Here is a 19,095-nt window from a genome sequence, read left to right on the forward strand (position 1 = left end):
TCCCGGCCGGGCCCGGCATGGACCGACTCCGACCCGGCCGCACCGCCACCCTCCAGCAATGCCCGCGGTCCCAGCTGCCCCGGCTGCGCCACCCGCTGCGGTAAACCGGCCCATGCCTGCCGCCCGCCCCGGCTGGGGGGAGCCTGCCGAGAGCGCAGCCGGGGAGACCCGAAAGCCTGTCCCTGCCTGCTGCCGGTGACGGCGCCGACCAGCCTGGCACAACCCCGCTACGGGCTCCGCTCCGCTCCCCTCGTCTCCCAGCAGCGGCAGGAGCCGCCTCCACCAGGACGATACCGACCCCTTGAGTGGACGAGCGGAGCGCGCTCCAGCACCGATTGCGGTCCGGGCACCGGCTCCAGCTCCAATTGCGGTCCGGGCGACTACCGGCGCCGCCGGCGCAGGTTCCGAGCGCGGGAGAGGACGGCCCCTGCCGCGAGCCCCGCCCGCCGGCGCACGCGCGCTTGGCACTTGACAATAACTCCCCTGAGGAGTAGGATTGTGTATAATCAGTGCTCCCAGGCCTGCTGCTGTTGTAAAGGGGACGCCTCTCCGTTTTCCATGACTCTGCCTCTCCTTCCTTCCTTTCTGTTTACCTTCCTTTCTGCAGGAATCTTCTGCCTTCTCCATTTTCGCTAAAATTTTCCAAAAAATTAATTGCTTGGTCCCGTCACAGAGGCTGTTTTGTCCCAAGCCGCGATTTTAGCAATTTCGATTTGCAGAGCCTTAGACAGAAGTTTTTCCACACGGGATGCCGAATCTTTCACAAATTTTGCATATGCTAATTGTGGATACATTGACATCCACAAACTTGCTCCTCCAAGTTGCGTCTGCAGATTGTCACAACGCGTGGTGGAAGCTGCCAGGCTATGACTGGAGCGTGTTTTACGTCTTGCACAAACTCTCTGAATCAGCAAAATGAGAGGATTTTGCAAGAAGGGTGCTTCAACTACTCAAAAGAACCTCATCCCTAGAATATCCAAACTGCTCATACCACTGTTTAAACTTCCTCGTAGAAATAAACAGAGTTGGCGTATTTTCTGTGCAACTGGTCTGGATACAAAGGAAAACTCTCAGTAATGAATGAGCTGCTAGGAAGGCCCCAGAGCCACTCTCCAGGAAGATACTTTCACTACACACCCAGAATTTTATTCTGACTGAGAAAAAGAGTTTACACAAGTGTTACATTTAGGTTTGGTGTTAGTTTACATTCCTGTTGTGCTATGAGGTGGTTTCCATGAGACAAATTGACGGCTGGGACACAGTCTTAACACTGAGGCCAGACCAGGGAGTACTCCTTCCTGCTCACTGCATTCAGGAAATGATACCCTCTTTGTTTTTCATGTTCCTTGCCAAAGTATGAATAATTAGTATTCTATTATGATTTTCTTTGCCTGGATCAATTAAAATATGTCCTTCTCGAAGATCAATTTTACTTTCCTAATGAAAGTCTGTGTATAAAGTAGTGCCCGGATCCCTTGAAAATTCAGTTTCTTCCCACAGTTGTTTTTGATCCTGGTTTTGAAATCCTTTCATCCTACAGTCTGCTTTTGGTAAGCATTGTTCCACTGTCAAACTCAACATCTTCTCTGGTATCAAGCCCACATACGGACTGCTCACCAAAAAGAAATTTATTATTTAGATGAGTGAATGAACCCATATTTCTATACAGAAACCTTACACTGAATTAGTCTATTTTCCACTGACCTGTCCTCCAGTGCAGAGTTTGGTGTTCATGTCCTGTTCATAGTGATGTTTCACAACAGCACACTATAACTAAGTAAAGTATTTGTTCATTTTATGCTGTGTTGTTAATAAAACAAACCAAGAGTGGCTCTTTCTTGGAATGTGATTGCACTGTGGTAATGCTTTCCACAGGAAAATTCTCTTTGCAACTATAATAAAAATAGCCTATGGAGGGCAGCAAAATTCAGGCAATTACTAAGTTTCATATAAAAGAGAATCTGAGAACCTGGATTTAATTTGACTGTTCAGTATTTTAAGTTCTTTAGAAAGTAACTTTATTATATTTTATTATTTTATATTATCAAGGCAAGGCTTCATAATCAGTCTTTTTATACTGGATCTTTGTATGTCTAGGTGACACCAAATTGGTGATATGAAGTTGATGGGACATCACGAACCTCATGAAGTTTAATGAGGACAAATGCAAAGTCCTCTATCTAGGAGTGACCAGCCCTCTGGGACAATACTGACTGGGGGCTTTGCTGACTGTCTCTACTGGACAGGCTGAGGGATCCTGGTGACAGTAGTTAAACAGGACCCGACAGCCATTAATCTGGAGAAGACTGGGAGGTGATCTTATCAATATATATAATAATCAAGAGGATGAAGCCAGGCTCTTCTTGGTGGTGCAGAGCAATAGGACAAGGGGCAACGGGCAGAAACTGTAACACAGGAATTCCACCTCAACATGAGGAAGTAATTCTTTACTGTGAGGGTGACTGAGCACTGCAACAGGTTGCCCAGAGAAGTTGTGGAGTCTCCTTCCCTGGAGTTATTCAGAAGTTATCTGGACACAATCCTCAATAACATGGTCTAGAGAACCCTGCAGGAGCAGAGAGGTTGGACCAGATGACCCACTGTGGTCCCTCCAACTTGACCCTTTATGTGATCCTGTGAACACAAAAAACTGATTATCAGGAAGGGATTGGGAAGTTATTATTTCCCTTTACATTATTCCCTGCACGTGGAATACAATGCCTAGTTTCAGGGGTCTCCAGTAGAACAATCTTGATATGGAAAATTACTAATAAAGTGGAGTGACTTCTGCCGAGAGCACTAAGATGGTCATCGGCTGGAGCACTTGCCATGTGAGAGAGGCTGTGAGCACCAGGGCTTCTTCAGCTGGAAGAAGGAGCAGTTTGCCAGTACTGAAAAGGAGCTTGCTGGGAAAACAGAGCCAGAATTTGTACTGATAGAAGAACAAAAAATTTTACCCTGAGGATAGTCAAGTCCAGAGAGGCTGTGGAATCTCCTTGCATAGAGGTTTGTGAGACTTGAGTAGACAAAGCCTCAAGCTACCTGAATTTAAGAGTAGCCCTGCTCTGAGCAGGATATTATCCTAGATAACATCCAGAGATTCCTTCTAAACTGAATATTTCTAGGATTATGTGAAATAATATAAAATAATAAAATAATATTTAATTTCAGGGTTTATTTCCTCTTAGGTAGGGCTCTTTTCAATAACAAGAATAACCAGGAGTTCATAGGCTGAATTTTCAAGGTTTTTTGAGATAGAATCACAGAATCATTTAGTTTGGAAAAGACCTTTAAGATCATTGAGTCCAACCATTAACCCAGCACTGCCAAGTCCACCACAGATGTCTCTCAGTGCCACATCTGCACGTCTCTTAAATACCTCCAGGGATGGTGACAACTGATTCTCTGTAAGGAACATAACACAACCAGACTGATAGTTACTGTAGGTGGTCCCGAGTCTGGCAAACAGATGTTTCACTGAATGCAAGCACAACTCTCCTATAAAGCACCTGGATACAAAGAACTGATTTATGTTTGTTAATAACTTGCACTCCAGCTAGAATCTAGGATGCTTTATTAGATCAAGTTGATCAACTTTATAGTAAAATATAGTTAAGTGGAAAATTAAAAAAAAAAAACATATTGCTTTACATAGAAAACTGTTTATAGAACTAGCACTTTACTTACCTGCTTTAAGTAAACTGTGTTCTTAAGTGCTGCCACTATTCAGCTAACTCACTCATCTGCCCATAAACAACTGCAAGGTTTCTAAAAAATACTCAAATTGTGCAAGTATGACAGTTTGTTTTTCTTTGCATACAGAAAAGAAAAAAAAAATCCACCACATTATTCTCTTTCCTTCAGCTTTCCCTGGACTAAACAAAAATGGAAGATGTAGAGCACTTAGCAGGACTGAACCTTTTTCATTCAATACCAAGCTGGGAACACCTCAGTCACACTGCTAAAGAATGTCCCTTTGGGTATATGGAAAACTTTTAGCAGGCAGTTAAACTGTTACATAAAGTTCTCTGAAAAGCAAAACTGTGTTCAAATTTGGAAAATTAGTAAGTTGAATGAATGGATATTCTAATGGCATGGGTGGGGATATGATTGAGTGTTATAGGTTATCCACTTATAAAGATGAGAAAGACAAAACATTAAACATGTACTTTTCTGTGTTTTTATTCTATTTTTGAAGACTGCAAAACAGAGTAAGCAGCTTATTGTACATTCTCCAGCTGTAAGCTTTGCTTCACAGACTCTGACTCTAGCACCATCGCCATGGCCATTAGCATGTAAACACACACCCCCCAAAACCAGCTTTGCTTCTTGTACCATTGCTCCTGTTTGGGTACAGAACCTCTGTTAGCTGGTGCTGTACCCCAAAAGACAGCATCTACTTATTATCACAATCGAGCTCATTCCCAGACAGTCGAGGCTTTCGCCTGAAATACAATTCCCTGAAATACATTGAGAGATGTTAAATGATGTCAACCCTCCTTAACTACTGTCCTCTCAGGACACAGCTTGCTTTGACAACTGTCTCCATCCCTCTGCACATTATCTGTGCAGATAACATGGTAGCAGTGGCTTTCCTATGGAGAACTTGGACATTTTTCAAAGGTGTGGTGATGTCAAATGAAAAAAAGGTCAAAAGTGTGTGTATTCTGGACGTATTAGAAATTACACAAACTTGGAACAGAAGGATATGATAGAGCAAACCATGAATGTTAGAAGAAAAAAGAGAAAGAGGAAAACTCCAAAAAGCCAAATTCAGCATATATTTTTTAATTGATTCCTCAGACAGCATGAAAGAAGGGAATAAAAAAAACCCACTGAAAGATAAGGAACCCTATCAGTTAAAAGGGCCACTGTGGGGACCTGAGATTCAAGAATAGCAGATCATGGCCTGGTCATGTCTTTCTTTTAAAAAGCAGACCCCAAAATTAAACTTTTTCTTGAAATTATGTTACACTGTGACAGATTTTTAAAATAAACCACAAAAAATATGCAACTTTCCATGAAACAGAATTAAAAATTGTCCTTGAAATGTCCGTATTCCTTTCCCATCATTAAAAGGATTAAAGTGTGTTTTCTGTTTTCAAATCTCTCATGACTTAGAGACCATACATTTGATTTGGTAAAATTGAACATTGCTCACAATACAAGTACCTGAAGTGGAAACAGAGTGAAGATGCAGCAGATTTACAGCTACACTCAATCTGGAAGGCATATAACCCAAATGGTATGTAAAAATAATGAAAGAAACATTTTCAGCAAACTTGTAAACATTTTTACAAAAGGATCAAAAATCTGAAATGAAGTTCTCTCTGTTGTGGCTTTGACTTCTCAGAGTTTGCTTGTCAAAGTCTGAAATTCTTTCTAAGTGTCTTATGCAAACGTGTAAAGCATAGCGCAGGTCGTGAGAAAACAAGTATGGATTGTCTGTTCTTGTTTTCCTTCATGACTCTTTTCTTTCAAAACAGGCATTGTTTGTCCTCCACATCCTGCAGTATTTTAGCTCAAGACAGACTAATCCCAACCATTAATTACCATGCAGTAATTGGATCTGCGTGAAGGAGTTTGGGTGTTCATTGCCTCCATGAAAGAGTGATTAATAATGCAAAGAAGATCAGAAAGTTACAGAAGTGTGGTTGTTGCTACTTCCCCCCTGCTTGTTGACAGGACTGAGGGTTATGAGCACGCAGGAGGTGTTGTAAGTTGTGAGTGTGGCCTTGCGAGCTTGGTTGCTGCCATCCCTGGAAGTCCCCAAAGCCAGGCGTCCCAGAAGGCAGAGATAGGGCTGAAGTGGATGAATTTTATGAGATGGATGGCATCTTCCAGACTGTTTGATCTTTATGGGGTGCTGGGCTGCCCTGACCTGCTTCTGTTTGATTGGTGTAGTGAGGTGCTAGGCAATGTTCTCGCATAATTTAGTTGATTTGCTGGCCAAATAAGATGATAATTTTGCATCCTCTCTGCACTTATTTTTTGTAACACTTGCCTAATTGCTTTGTTTAACATACGTAATATCGCTAACAACTCCATGGCAAAATACTGAAGGGTCCAACTGTGGGCATCTGAAATCAGTCTGACTGAGTCACGCCAGCTCAAGAGGCACCACTGGCACACTCCTCTCCACAATTTTCAGGACTCAACCTTAATGTGTAAATGAAAATGGAGATGATTTCAGACCATTCCAGAAAATGTTAATGCTTTCTTTCAGAAGTCCTCACATTCTATGATGTCTTTAAGTTGGGGATTTGAGTGCTCATATGTACTCAGTGTGCTATGTTCTTGAGATGTTCTATGTTCATGAAGCATATGTGCTGGATTACTAAAAATGCCAAAAGCTGTGCTGTAAGTAGAATGATTGCTGTAGCTTTAGTTTAGTTCCAAGCTCTCTGTTCTACAAAATGACCCACTGTCTCTGTGTGGGGTTGGCAACTATGATGCCCATTTACCAGTCACCTACAAGGGCCTGGCTAACATTACATCCCGGTTGGTCTCCGCAGCCACATGGAGAAGGTTCATCAGCACTGACATCTGTCCATGTCTTGAATACTGTGCGCAGTTTTGGGCACCAGAATATAAGAAACATATTAAACCATTAGAGAGCATGCAAAGGAGGACAATGAGGATGGTGAAGGGTCTGGAGGGGAAGCCGCATAAGAAGTGGCTGAGATCACTTGGTCTGTTCAGCTCTGAGGAGACTGAGGGGAGGCCTCACTGCAGTCTGCAACATCCTTGTAAGGAGAAGAGGAGGGGCAGGCACTGATCTCTTCTCTGTGGTGACCAGTGACAGGACCCAAGGGAATGGTATGAAGTTGTGTCGGGGAGGTTTAGGTTGGGTATTAGAAAAAGGTTCTTCCCCCAGGGGGTAGTTGGGCACTGGAACAGGCTCCCCAGGGAAGTGGAAGCCTGACAGAGTTCAAGAAGTGTTTGTACGATACTCTGAGGGACATGGTGTGACCCTTGGGGATGATCCTGTGCGGGGTCAGGAGTTGGACATTGATGATCCTTGTGGGTCCCTTCCAACTCGAAATATTCTGTGATTCTGTGTCCTCAGTTGTGGGATTCTCTTAATTTCAACGATGCTAACAGGTTGTTAGAGCAGCACAGACCAACCAGTCTGCCCTCGCCAGCCTGGATGGAGCTGGGGACCGGCATATCCCCCATAACCAACCCTCGCGATGGGAACACGCCCTGCTCGCGGTGCCCCTGATGGCGGGCCTTGTGTCCCGCCCGGGGACTACAACTCCCGGCATGCAGCGCAGCCCAACCGCCCTCCGCCCCTCCCGTACTACATCTCCCGGCGTGCGGCGGCGCGCGGGGCCTGCCGGGCCGGGCCGGGCCGTTGCACGTGGTGCCCTGCCCGCGGCCGGGGAGGCGCCGCGGTTTGCGACGTTGGTTTGCGGCAGCGCGGCGGGCGCGGCCCCGAGAGTCCGCCCGGGCAGCGGCACCGGCGGAGCCGCGGAGCGGGGCAGGCGGGGGAAGGAGGGAAGGAGCGCCAGGGCTCGGGGCGCGGAGCGAAGGGAGCAGCCCCGCCGCTGAATGTTCCGCGGGGCGACGCGGGGGCCTCCTCCTCCTTCTCCTGCTGCTGCTGCCGCCGCCCGGTGTGCGCGGCGGGGCGGGGCGCGGCTGCCGGGGGTGGCGGCGGCGGGTCACGGCGGGCGCCCAAGATGGACTATGATTTCAAGGTGAAGCTGACCGGGGAGCGCGAGCGGGTGGAGGACCTGTTCGAGTACGAGGGCTGCAAGGTGGGCAGGGGCACCTACGGGCACGTCTACAAAGCCAAGCGCAAGGACGGGTGAGTAAGTGGGAGAGGGGGCGAGGAGCGCGGCTCCCCACACCCCCGGGCCCCGGCCCGTCCGTGCCCTCCCGCCCCGGGCCGCGTCCTGTGTGCTCTCCCCGTGTGCCCCCCCGCCCCCCGGGTTATGCCGCCCTTTCCCCGGCCCTGTCCGATCCCTGCCCGGGAACCCCGCGCTATCCCGGCCGGACGGTGCCTGGCTCCCCTGGGTCGCTCCGGGCGCCTGCAGCCCCTCAGCGCGGTGACGGGGTCTGCTTGCAGCACGGGTGGATTTGGGGAGAAAGATTTTGTGGCCGAGGAAAACCCTTCGCTTAATGGGTTTTCATTGTGAGTAAATGAGTGGCGGCTTACACTGTTAAGCCTGACTACCGGCTCCATAGAACGTTTTTTTTTGTTTGTTTTGCTGTTTCTTTTTCTTTAAACAATGCTGGTTTTTATGATTTATTACTTGTAGTCACCATTTTGGGTCTTCTTGCTGGCAGCTTCGGAAGCCAAAGTCTGCTCGTGCTTTTGGAGGCTTTAGAATGCTTTAAATCATCCTTTGTGCATGACCAGTTCTCGGTGCAGACCTGAGTAAATTATTTTTCTTGGCATAAACGTTTTCAAGAAAGACCTAGCAAACTGTCATTTAGGTTTCCGTCGTCCGTGACATGGCATCACTTGCTGAACGGCGGAACAATAGGAAGTAGGGAGTAGGAGAAACAGGAGAAGTACGGGTTGTTCCTGTAGAAGGTTCCTAAATTTTAAATTACGTTCATTCTTTCTGTTACGGTCTCATTGCAGTGGTGCTCTGTATGCTGTCATTGAAATAAGGTGTATTTTAAAAGTCTGGGTCTTATTTTTACATTCCATAAATGAAAAAAATACTTTTAAAGTAGGCAGTGGTCAGTCATGGCCAAAATATGATCCAGTGGTGTTTACATAAGCTTTAGTTCTAGAAAGAAATGCTTTAGCCATTACCTATAGAATGATTGTAATGTGACTGATTGCACCTTATCTTGTCTGTGTCTTAAACAGGTTGATATTAATTGCAGCACAGTTACTTCAGCATGAATTTTGTTTAGTGGTATGAGTCAGGTAGCTACTTTTTTGTACACCTCTTATATTTGCATCCTTCAAACTGTTCATAGGAGAAGTTTTCAACTTGCCCAAATTCTTTTGATTCTGGGAGGGTAAGAGGAAAAATCCAGTTGTGACTGTGATAAGCTATTGCCTCAAGTCTCCTCACATGCAGGTACTAATTTTGCTGGTACAGCTAGCCCTGGTTTCTGTGCTGATAAGGAGATCAGTAATATGAAAAATAGACTTAGGTACTGAAAGATACGGCCACATTTCTAATGTTCGTGTCAGGCTCTTTCCGGCTGTTCGGTGTGGTGGACTGCCGCTATGTGTAGGAAATACTGCTGAAGCACATAATCAAACATAATTCTGGTGAAACTATCAGTATGCTTCATGTTGTTTGGGAGAAGGTGTTTAGAGTTGCTGGTGGTAGTGCCATTTTGAGAAATTTCAGAAAAAAAAAGGAATTGTTTGCTTTAAAAATGGGTAGTTACTCAAAGGTGGCTTTATCGCAGGATGTCTATGATTTTAAATCCTCTCTTGTTGGTGAGTGGGGAAATCAAGGTATGGTATTTGAATAAAGTTGCAAGAAAAAAAAAAGGTGAGCAGCATGTATTGTCTCCATTTTATTTTGCCTTATTGTTCATTTAGTGCCTCATTTCCAGTCCCTTTCCCTGATACTTCTCATTTGCCTTTCTGATTCTGAAAACTTTTTCTTGTAAGTATGCTGTGTAATTGCCCTTGGACAGTCACTAAAATTTGTAAAACAGAAACATCCATAGATGCATTTGCAGCTTGTGATATACTTGTACATGTGTGATCTTAAATTATAAGGGTGGAATTAGGATTGAAGTTGAAGGTTTCATTTACATACCTTTAACTAAAGGGAATCAATTAAATTGATGAAGCAAATGTGAAATAACAGTTTTCCTGAAGCTATGGTAATATATAGATGGATGTTATGTCTTTCAGCAGAGAGTATCTGAAACAGATTTCAATGTTTGCATGTTGTTACATGCAAATATTGAAAAAATATTCTCTCGTTGTAGTATTCCTCGAATGGTAAGTAGTGATCAATCAATAACCCATTTTTAATTGTTTCTAGTATCTATACAGCTCAAACCTTCTTTTTTATATTTCCCTTGAGCTTACAAGTGTGCTTTCAACTTTGTTACATGGTTCTAATTCTTACTTTAAATAGCACAAATATTTCAAGTCTTTTGATACACAGTGTAATTTTTAGAGTACTTTGAAGAGCAGGCTGCAGGACTGCAAATATTTTGTTAACAATATTGATGCAGCTTTTCCTTAAATGACATCTTTTACTATGGATGTCTAATGAATAGAAGGAACACAGAAAAGAAGTAAATTTTAGGAATTCAGTTTGTGCAGATGTGTATTCTAAAGCCCTTTGTGATAAAAATACAATTCAAGAGTACTAGGAGCAGTGTCTGTAGTACAACTGCAGTCTTCACCTCTTTTTTTTATTTTATTGCTTTTACAGCTGCCTCTGAGGTGCAGTATGGCAATTGAAACCTAGATAGCAGCTGTGTGTCCTAATTGTAGGAAGTTAATTGTATGCCATTGGATCGACACAGAAACGTTTTGGAGGATGGTCCTATAGGAATCTTGATGGAGTGAGAATCCTTCTAATGAGTGCAAAGTATGTGCTCTAATGACCCAGTGACAGTGTAACCTGGATTTCATGCCTTGCTCCAGCAGAAAAGCCTTGAAGTGCCCTTTGGCATAAGGTGAGGGTTGGGGTCTCACCTGGTCTTTCTTGAGAATCACCAGGTAGAGCTCCATGGGGGTTCCTCACATATTAGCTGCCAAACTTGACCCAGCTGAACACTGAATCAGCCGAGTGTCTGGCATCACAACTGAGCTCTACTTGGTGCATTGCCTGCAGGAAAATTGTATTCTCAAGTTTTTATTTTAATCCTTCTTATTTTAAGTCTGTGGTCTATGTGGTTGCATCTTCCTGGCTTTTTATGAGTGGTGCTGTCTTTTTCATCAGTGCAGTACCTGCAGTGGGCTCTAAAACCTGCTTAGAACAAACTCTGTGAATTCATGGGCTTTAATTTTATAGCAGAAAGGTATACAAGAAGACAATCGAGTCTAAAGGCAGACACTGAGAAGGAATTGCAGGCATGGTGTGTTGAACATCAGCCTTCAGATAAAGGAACTGTTGCTCGTCTCTCATGGTGGTAGCATAGTTTTTTTTTTTTTTTTTTTTTTTTTTTGTCCAGAAAATGTCAGTTATTTCCTGCATAAAGGCTACTTAGCATGCCATTTGGGTGCTCCCTCAGGACCATTGCTGAACCCGGATATTATACCTACCTATTTGAGTTATGCTGGACTTGGAAAACATGCCAGCAGTTTTTGATTAGTGGACTAACATACACATTTTTATTTATCTATTTATTTTTTTTTATTGACTAGATAAAGCACCTTTAAAGCTCAATAGAAGCCAAATGCCAGGTATGGGCAGACTGAGGTGGCAGGAAACTTGGGGCTGCTTGTGCAAGCCTGGTGGCCCAGCTTGGGCAGCACACCAGGTACATGCTCTCCTGGAACTGGAACCGTGCTGAGTGTGTGCTAATGTCACAGTGGTGCTCAGTTTTAATGGGATTGATCTTGCACTGCTTTCTTCGCTCTCCTCTCCCTTCAGTTTTTATGATACAGTGACAGAAATCTGAGAGAGAGGCCTATTCTGTGGAGCAGGGCTGTCTGTTTCAGTGGCAATTTGGAGTGTTTCCAAATACTCATTTTTCCTGTTTATCGGATGTGGTTTGGATGAGAATAAGAAACTCTTGAATGTCACTGTTAGGCAGCATCTCACTTTTTAATTATGACAGCAAAAAAATTATATAATTGAAAGTATTGAACTGTAACATCCTCTAGTGCTCTATTGAAGGCTTTTCGTAGTCTGGGAAAGACGCTTAAGTTGTGAGACTGGTGGGGAACCAACAGTAAGCAAACTAGTGCTCTCCTAGTCGCTCTCAAACTCTCAAGAACTGTGAGAAGTGATCTTGGTCCCAAACACCAATGGAATTGGAGATTTTTTTTATATATTTCAGCTATTACAGTTCTGTGTTGAAAGCATTGCTATAGGTGAGGGGAACAGATTCTTTCATTTGAACATACTGACGCATTGTAATTGACATTATGAAAATATATTTATGTGCTGGACTGGCACGCTTGGAACAATCAAATCTAATCTACCTGTTTTTTATTTTTAACTTTGAGGGTCTGTATGAGTTGTAAAAAAACCAGAATGGTGGCAAAGTAGATGTCCAGTAAATTACTGGGTTACTTATTTTCTAATATAATATGTCATAGTTTCTACTTACTAGTTAAAAGGATATTGCAAGAATGATGATTATGTCTTAAAAACTTTTGTATAAGGAGAAACTTTGAGAAAAAAGAGATGGGGAGTATTCATCTTTGAAAAAATAGAAGGCAGAATGTGTTTAAGTTAGAGAAAATAATGAATGGATTGGCTAATGTACAAGAAGCTTCTGCTATTCTTGTTTCACAGCATTTGAAGAGTGGGGACGTGGAATTTTTTTGAAAATAATAAGGAAATATTTTAATGCAGTGTAGATAAACTGTGTGACCTGTTGTCAAAGGAAAAAGATAAGAGCTTAGTGTCTGTTCTGAAATGTTATCAGAACCAGTCACTTCTGTCTAACTGTTGTAACACATTGAATGTGCTTCTGCTGTAGAAGTTAAGCTCTTCAGTTAGAGATCAAGCCAAGCTCTGCAATGCATGCAGAAAAACCCACTTTGGTTTATTTAAGTTTTTGATGTCTTTTTGTTTTGTGTGTTTTAACACTTCAAAACACTTTCTGGCCCTTCATAAGGTTGTTAGTAGATTAGTTGCAGTTTGTCTTGTGTTTGTGGGTATGTATTGATGGAGTTACATCAAATAATATTATTTTGTCAAGGTTTATATCAAACTGATTTTTAATGAGAGTTTCATTGAGTTTGGGAGTGCCACAGGTAGTTGTAATGAGTCAAAATTTTTCTTGGTGAGAAGGGAATCAGCAGGACTGGACTTGGAACTTCTTGATTAGTTCTGTATCGAGCTTTTACAGGAGTTGTATTATGAAGTTCATGCTGTTAGTTTTTTCTATCAACTTCCAAAAACTCTTGTCTTCTCTTAATTTAATAGACATGAGATGGTAACTTTTATGCTTTTATGGTTGTAGTTGTTTTGGTTTTTTGTTTGTTTGTTTTTGTTGGCTGAATATTTGTGTGTTGATTTTAACTGTTTTGACCTGAAGCAGTTGGTGGAGATTACAGACAGGTGGTGAGAGCCACAGAGCCAGCATGCAAGTCTTTGGCTTCTGACTCCTGTCAACAATAGTGTGGAATTTCTAAATGCCACAGACTTTATTTATGTATGTAATACGTGCTATTATCTTCTTAGAATATATGCCCTGAGTCTCTTTTGGATCCTTCACCATAGTAGTTAGAAAGTTCCCAATTAAACTATATCTACATAATGAGGTAGGCATGCTGTATTGCATGAAGTCTTGTGCTCTTAAATACTTATGGTAAACCACTCTTTTAGCTGTCTTCCATCTGCTTCCTTCCCTTCTCACCTGGTTGGTTGGCTCCAGGCTTTATAGGTTTTTAAGGTCATGTGGATGAGTGAGTCCTTCAGTGGCCCTTGGACTTTATTTGGTGTGATCTTATCTTGTCACAGATGTGTTGATTTATTTGCATACCCTGCAGCAAAGATGAGTTAGTGTTTCATTTCTACCTGAAGCCTATGACAAGTGCCAACGGGAGGGCATGGGAGCAGTGTTGCAAAACAACAAAGAAAAACACCAAAGATCTCTATGTAGTTTTATTCTGGATTTATAAATTACAATAATATATGTAAATAATGGGGGCATGTGCTGCTGTACTTGATTTCTCATGAGGGAACAGGGCATAGTTTTTGAGAGTGCTGATTATACAGAAGGTGCATGTCACGAGAGAGCACTGCTTTCAGCCAATTGTCAGTGAGGTAATATATTCACTCTAGATCTTGAGTATTCTTTGATTTTTCTGTTTTGAAAGTCTTTCTGAAGTTTTTTGTTCGACCATGAAACAACAATGTCCTTTATTATCATTGGAATCTGAAGAGCTGTAATTTGCTAACTACTGTAGCAGAAACTGAAACATTTCTTTATTCTTAAGACTAGACTTTTAGTCTTGCTGGAATGTGAAAACTACGGTGGAAACGTGATGAAAGTGGAGTGACTTGGGTTTGTGTATGGCAAGGTTGTATGCAACAACAGCTGACATAGTGATATGCACTTCACAAGACTTTCAAGTTACAGCCCAGATGTGTCCATTTTGGCTTTGAAAGGTGGTTGTTTTGCCACTATATCAAAGTGGTCGTAAAAATCTGACTCTTTATTCAACTTTACTGCTTAAAAGCCATTCCTTGGTGTGCCTGAAATACCAATAGAAGCAGATCATTCTGAATGGCCAGTTAATACTGAGATGCTTCCATCTTTTGACAGAATAATTTGTATTAGCCAAGTAACATGACAGTGAAAAGCAGGACATTAATTGCTGCCAAGATCTGGGTAGCAGGACCTTCTAAGCAAAGTACTGGGGGTTTTGTTTTTTTAATTCACCTTGTTCACCTATCAGCTTTCTTTGGAACAGAATTCTTTCTTTCTGCTATGGATCCTTATTATTGTCATTAAGGACTGAGATGCTGTAGTTAGATGAGGACACGAGGCAGTGCACAGGCTGCTGGTGTGGATTGTCTTCCCATCTCTGCTGTGGTTAATACTGTTAGGTGCAACTGCATTTCCAGAAGGGTGTAGTTAGTTGCCTTTCACTTTCTTTTATCTGGATTTAAACATAAAACTAGTTTAGTAAGAAGTGGAAAGCAGGATGGTGAGTGCTAGTCCTGACAACTGGCAGCTCGCAGAAGTGCTGGGCTACAGCCTTAAAAGGAGACACCTCGTGCACCTTATAGAATCTGCTTTGTTTTGTGTTGACTAAGAGTAAAGAGTACTGTCTTCAGTCTTTACTATTTGCCTGGTGTGCTGGTTTTTTGTCTTAGAATAAAATGTTTTGCCATGTCTGTATTTTTGCCATACAGTCTTTCAAGCTTACCTCTTGTTCTTAATTGCAGAGGATAATCCTTTCATTTTGAAGTGTGATGTTAATCTGAATTTTTCTACAAGAGTCTGTAATAGGAGCGATAGGTGAACTTCTCTGGCTTCCTTCCATGACTGCCTTGGAAGCCATGGAAGCAGAAGTGTGGTAGTTGTTGCAGTGCTACTGATGCAGGGTATTGCTGGTTGGGGGTGGGTGAAGAGAGGGTCATAAATAATTGTATGATCTTGTAGTGTCTTCTGCTTGGGGAATATTAAAAAATGCTTAAAATTTTTTAAGCAATAATGGCATTGGTTGCAGACAGACAATTGAAGTTTCCCAGAGAGTAATTTTACCCTTTAGACTTCTACATATGTAAGAAAACTCCCTATTTATCTTAGAGGCATTTAGGTTGGAAAATATCTTTATGATCATAAAGTCCAACTGTTTACCCAGGACTGTGGAGCCTAATGCCATCCTAGTTTTTGCACACATTTAGCTAGTATGTAACTGAATATGAAAAGAATAAATTGGAAATGGCTGGTAAACATGAATGACTGCGGAATGTTTGCCCTTCTGAAATGGTGTATGTGTATATACATAGCATCCAACTGAAAGCCAGTTGTAGGGGAGAGTTGATGCTTGTGTTTGTTTTGATTTCATTGTCTCTCCTTTTCTACATGCTAAAAATGGGCTCTTACACGTGTACTGGGGTGTTTTTTTGGTAAGCAAGAGGGTTTTTTGGTAGACTGCTGCAGTACGCTAGAAGCTATTGTGTTACTTTCTTCATCTCATCTTGGAGAATAGTTTCTTTGGGGTTTTCTTATCTGGTTTATGTCCCCAAACTTGAAAAATTCATGAGGGACTTTGGGAGAGACTGTTCCATTTCCTTGTCTATAGCCATGAAGGTTGCATGCAGTCATGGACGATGCCCAAGAGAGTGGACTTGGGGGTAACATTATGCGGTAGAAGTGATGGAGGTGAAAGGGAAACGTGGCTATCCATAGATACCAGAATGCCTAGTGGAGTACTGGAAACCATGTACTGCACTGTCTGGTTCTGGGACAACAGTGCAGAACATGTGCATTTGTTGGGTGCACTGAAAAAATACATTGTGAAGGAAGAGGAGATGAACCTGGAACTCAACTGCCCTTCACAGGAAGGTGAGAGAAGCAGTGGAGGTGGCTGTGAGGCTCTGCAGCATTCAGCAGCTCAGAGCTTGGGCATCGTATCTTCATGGGAAAGCTCCTGTTTGTACAGCTGTACTAGGTCCAGACTATGACAGTGCATTTCTCTTTGTGTTAACAAACAGGCTGGAGACAGGAAGAAAAGTGATAGAGTTAAAACTTTCCTGGAGCTGAAATCAGTGGTTGGTGTAGAGTAGGACTGGGTGTCTGTCTTAGAGAATGAGTAGGGTGGGAGAGGTGAGTCAGTCCTGGGAGTCTCCTGGACCAGGATGGCAGATCTTGCAGCTCTTGTTTTCAGCACTGAGTTTTGAGAATCCAGGTAGAAATTATGGAAAAAATTCTAGACTTGACCTGGAAGGAGTCCCTTATGTCTGAAAGCAGAAAAAAAATAGTAGCATTAAAGTAGGATCTAATTTTGTAATTTTGTGCATTTGAAGAAAAGTATTTACAGAACAAAAGTTGAGGTAGATAAGCAAGGAAGGGGGAAATACACACAGCGCAGGTAATTTGCAATGCAGTAGCAGTTCTTTAGTGAACAGGTTGAAAGCAGATTTTGAGAAAGTGTTTCCTCATATCTGATAATGTGTTTTTTTGGGGGGGGATTTTTAACCAAAAAAACCCCAACAACCCAAGGGGCGGCATCTCCCTTGCTTTCAGGGATGAGTGTGATGAGGCTCTAACACCTCTCATACTTCTGTAGGACCTTTGCTGACCTTTGCAGATTCTAAAAAAATAACCTGCAAGGGATGAATATCCAGATGTATTTCCTAGCCTTTTTGCTGATTTTAAGCAAAATTGTTTGTGGTCTCTGCATGCGATAATGGTTCTGTGGAAAATACAGCTTTTAAGTATTTCTCCAAAACCATCAGAAGTCTCTTAAGCATAAGAAAAAAAAAGGAATCTTAATTTTATAGCTCTACATACTAATAACATCTGTATTTCTGAAACCCAAAGAATTCTATGTCTGTACAGAGTCCCTCCATAAAGGGATCCAAGGTACTAGCTGCTTTTAAGATACTGGAAAATTGATGATGGACTTCCAGCCTTGCTGTCTTAAATTTACATAGACCGAGCTAGTTCTGATAGCATCTTTTTGTAGTTTGCACAGTAGTAACGTGAGTGATGACATTTATGAAACCTGATGTATTTGTTCTCCTCCCCAAGGGTGTTTGCTTTATTGTGGAATTATCCACTGTCTAAATGCAAATTCAAATTGAAAGTATGCTTGCAGCTAGGGCTGTTTCCTAGGATGAGGTAAGTAATGTGTTGTACGGAAGTAATAATCTGCATGTCTTTTGCCAGTCTGCTGCTGTGAAGAATCTTAGATTTCTTCAGCTCAAATGATTTGAGGTTAAAATGTTTTGCTTTCTGGGTATGTGTTGGGGAAAGAGGAACTTCCAGATCTTAAACATTTGAAATATGACAAAAAGGCCCATGCTAAAGGGATGTATTCAGAATTCTCATTTTGAAACTGAGTAAGAATGTGAAGATTGTTTAATCACTATGTAACTAGCTCACTTTTTTATGCTTGTTTAAAATATTAACAAAGCCAGTAGGTTTGTAATATTATAAAATACTTAAGAGTTCTGTATTGTGACTTTAGGTAGATGATGATAGCAGTTCATCCTCGTCTGTTGTTTTAAGTCTTGGAAATGTTCTTTAAGGTTCAATACAGCTAAATTGTGGCAAAGTAAAGTAATGAAGCCGAGGCAGGAGCATCAAGATACTTAACTTTGCTGCTAATAAAAGGCTTGCTTTCTTTGTGGTAACCTTTTCCTGTAAAGTAGTCTTGAGTCTGGAGTACAGAAGCCTGTCTTGTGTGAACGAATGGGAATAAAGTTTCAGTTTCAGGCTTCATCCCACCGGTGCTTTAACTCTTGTGTACCTCTCCCCCCGATGTCCCCCATCTTTTCTTCGGGATCTTGGCACGTAATGCTGTGTGTAATGCTGTGTGTTACTGCTACGTGTGGGCTGATAACCATTCAGGAGGGTTTTGTGTTCTGGCCGAATAGCCTGCTGTTCTCTCTTGTCTCCTCCAAGGCTCAACAAATGGTTTCTGAGACCTTGTCAAGCCCCATAATAGCACATTTGGGATTACAGCATAGCTTTATTCATAGTTACAATTTTCTGTTAGGTATGAGCCTACTTGTGAATAAGTTGCTAACTTTTGTGTATTGTAGGTTTCCCCTTTGAGAAATAGCTGTTTGAATTCAGAATGTCTTTTCCAACCCAATGATTTTACGAATAAAGGTGTTGGATTTGCACAGAAGTATATGAAGGCCTTAGTAGCTTATATAGGAAAGGTACTGGATAGATAATTTAATATTCTGCCTTTTTTTTTTTTATGGAATTCTACTGATGTTGCCCTGTTGCATGTTTTTTTGCATGTCCTAATAAAAGACTGACTTAAGCATAGGAATATTGGGATGCCAAAGAGTCCTTGTGCAATTATACGTAATGTTCAAGCAGAAAGATACTACTATTGAGGCAACAGTTTTTATTCAACTGCGTCTTAACTACCTTGAGTGTTGAGTGGTAGTATGGCAAAGCATATTGTGCAGTCAGTTCAGAATTTGCAGGAAAAGAACTATAAGTCAGAATTAAAGCTCCAGATACTTCTTTTTAAAGGACAAAATGTTCAAGAGAACATAGTGATTTTTCTCAACTACAGATGATAGCCTAAACATCCAAAATTAAAATTATCCTTGAAAAGATTCACATGTTTTTCGAACAGGGAAGAACACAACTAAAGGTCACTGAAACAATCTGCCTGTTTTTCTGGGAAAGCTCTCTGATGTGTGCTTGTAACACCTTGCATACAAGATGTTGACATTTGAATAAAGGACACTTGAGAGTTGCTCTAAAAAAGAAGACTCAATTTATTACTATCTGTGTGAATAATACATGCAGCTGAGAACCTGGAATACA

The 19,095-nt window shown here is 42.0% G+C and overlaps 1 protein-coding gene across 3 annotated transcripts in view; it reads left to right on the forward strand.

Annotated features, from left to right (window-relative positions):
- Positions 1-7,633: 7,633 nt before the first annotated feature.
- The window catches only part of CDK8 (cyclin dependent kinase 8), a 73,447-nt gene continuing 61,985 nt past the window's right edge, over positions 7,634-19,095 (forward strand). For all 3 annotated transcript variants that reach the window (XM_017818621.1, XM_017818622.1, XM_017818623.1), the window contains exon 1: positions 7,634-7,810. In XM_017818621.1, the coding sequence (XP_017674110.1) occupies positions 7,683-7,810 (128 nt within the window). In that variant the 5' untranslated portion in view covers positions 7,634-7,682. The remainder of the gene's footprint in view (positions 7,811-19,095) is intronic.

The sequence above is a fragment of the Lepidothrix coronata genome, unplaced genomic scaffold (assembly GCF_001604755.1).
Source record: "Lepidothrix coronata isolate B3197 unplaced genomic scaffold, Lepidothrix_coronata-1.0 Scaffold69, whole genome shotgun sequence".
NCBI lineage: Eukaryota > Metazoa > Chordata > Aves > Passeriformes > Pipridae > Lepidothrix > Lepidothrix coronata.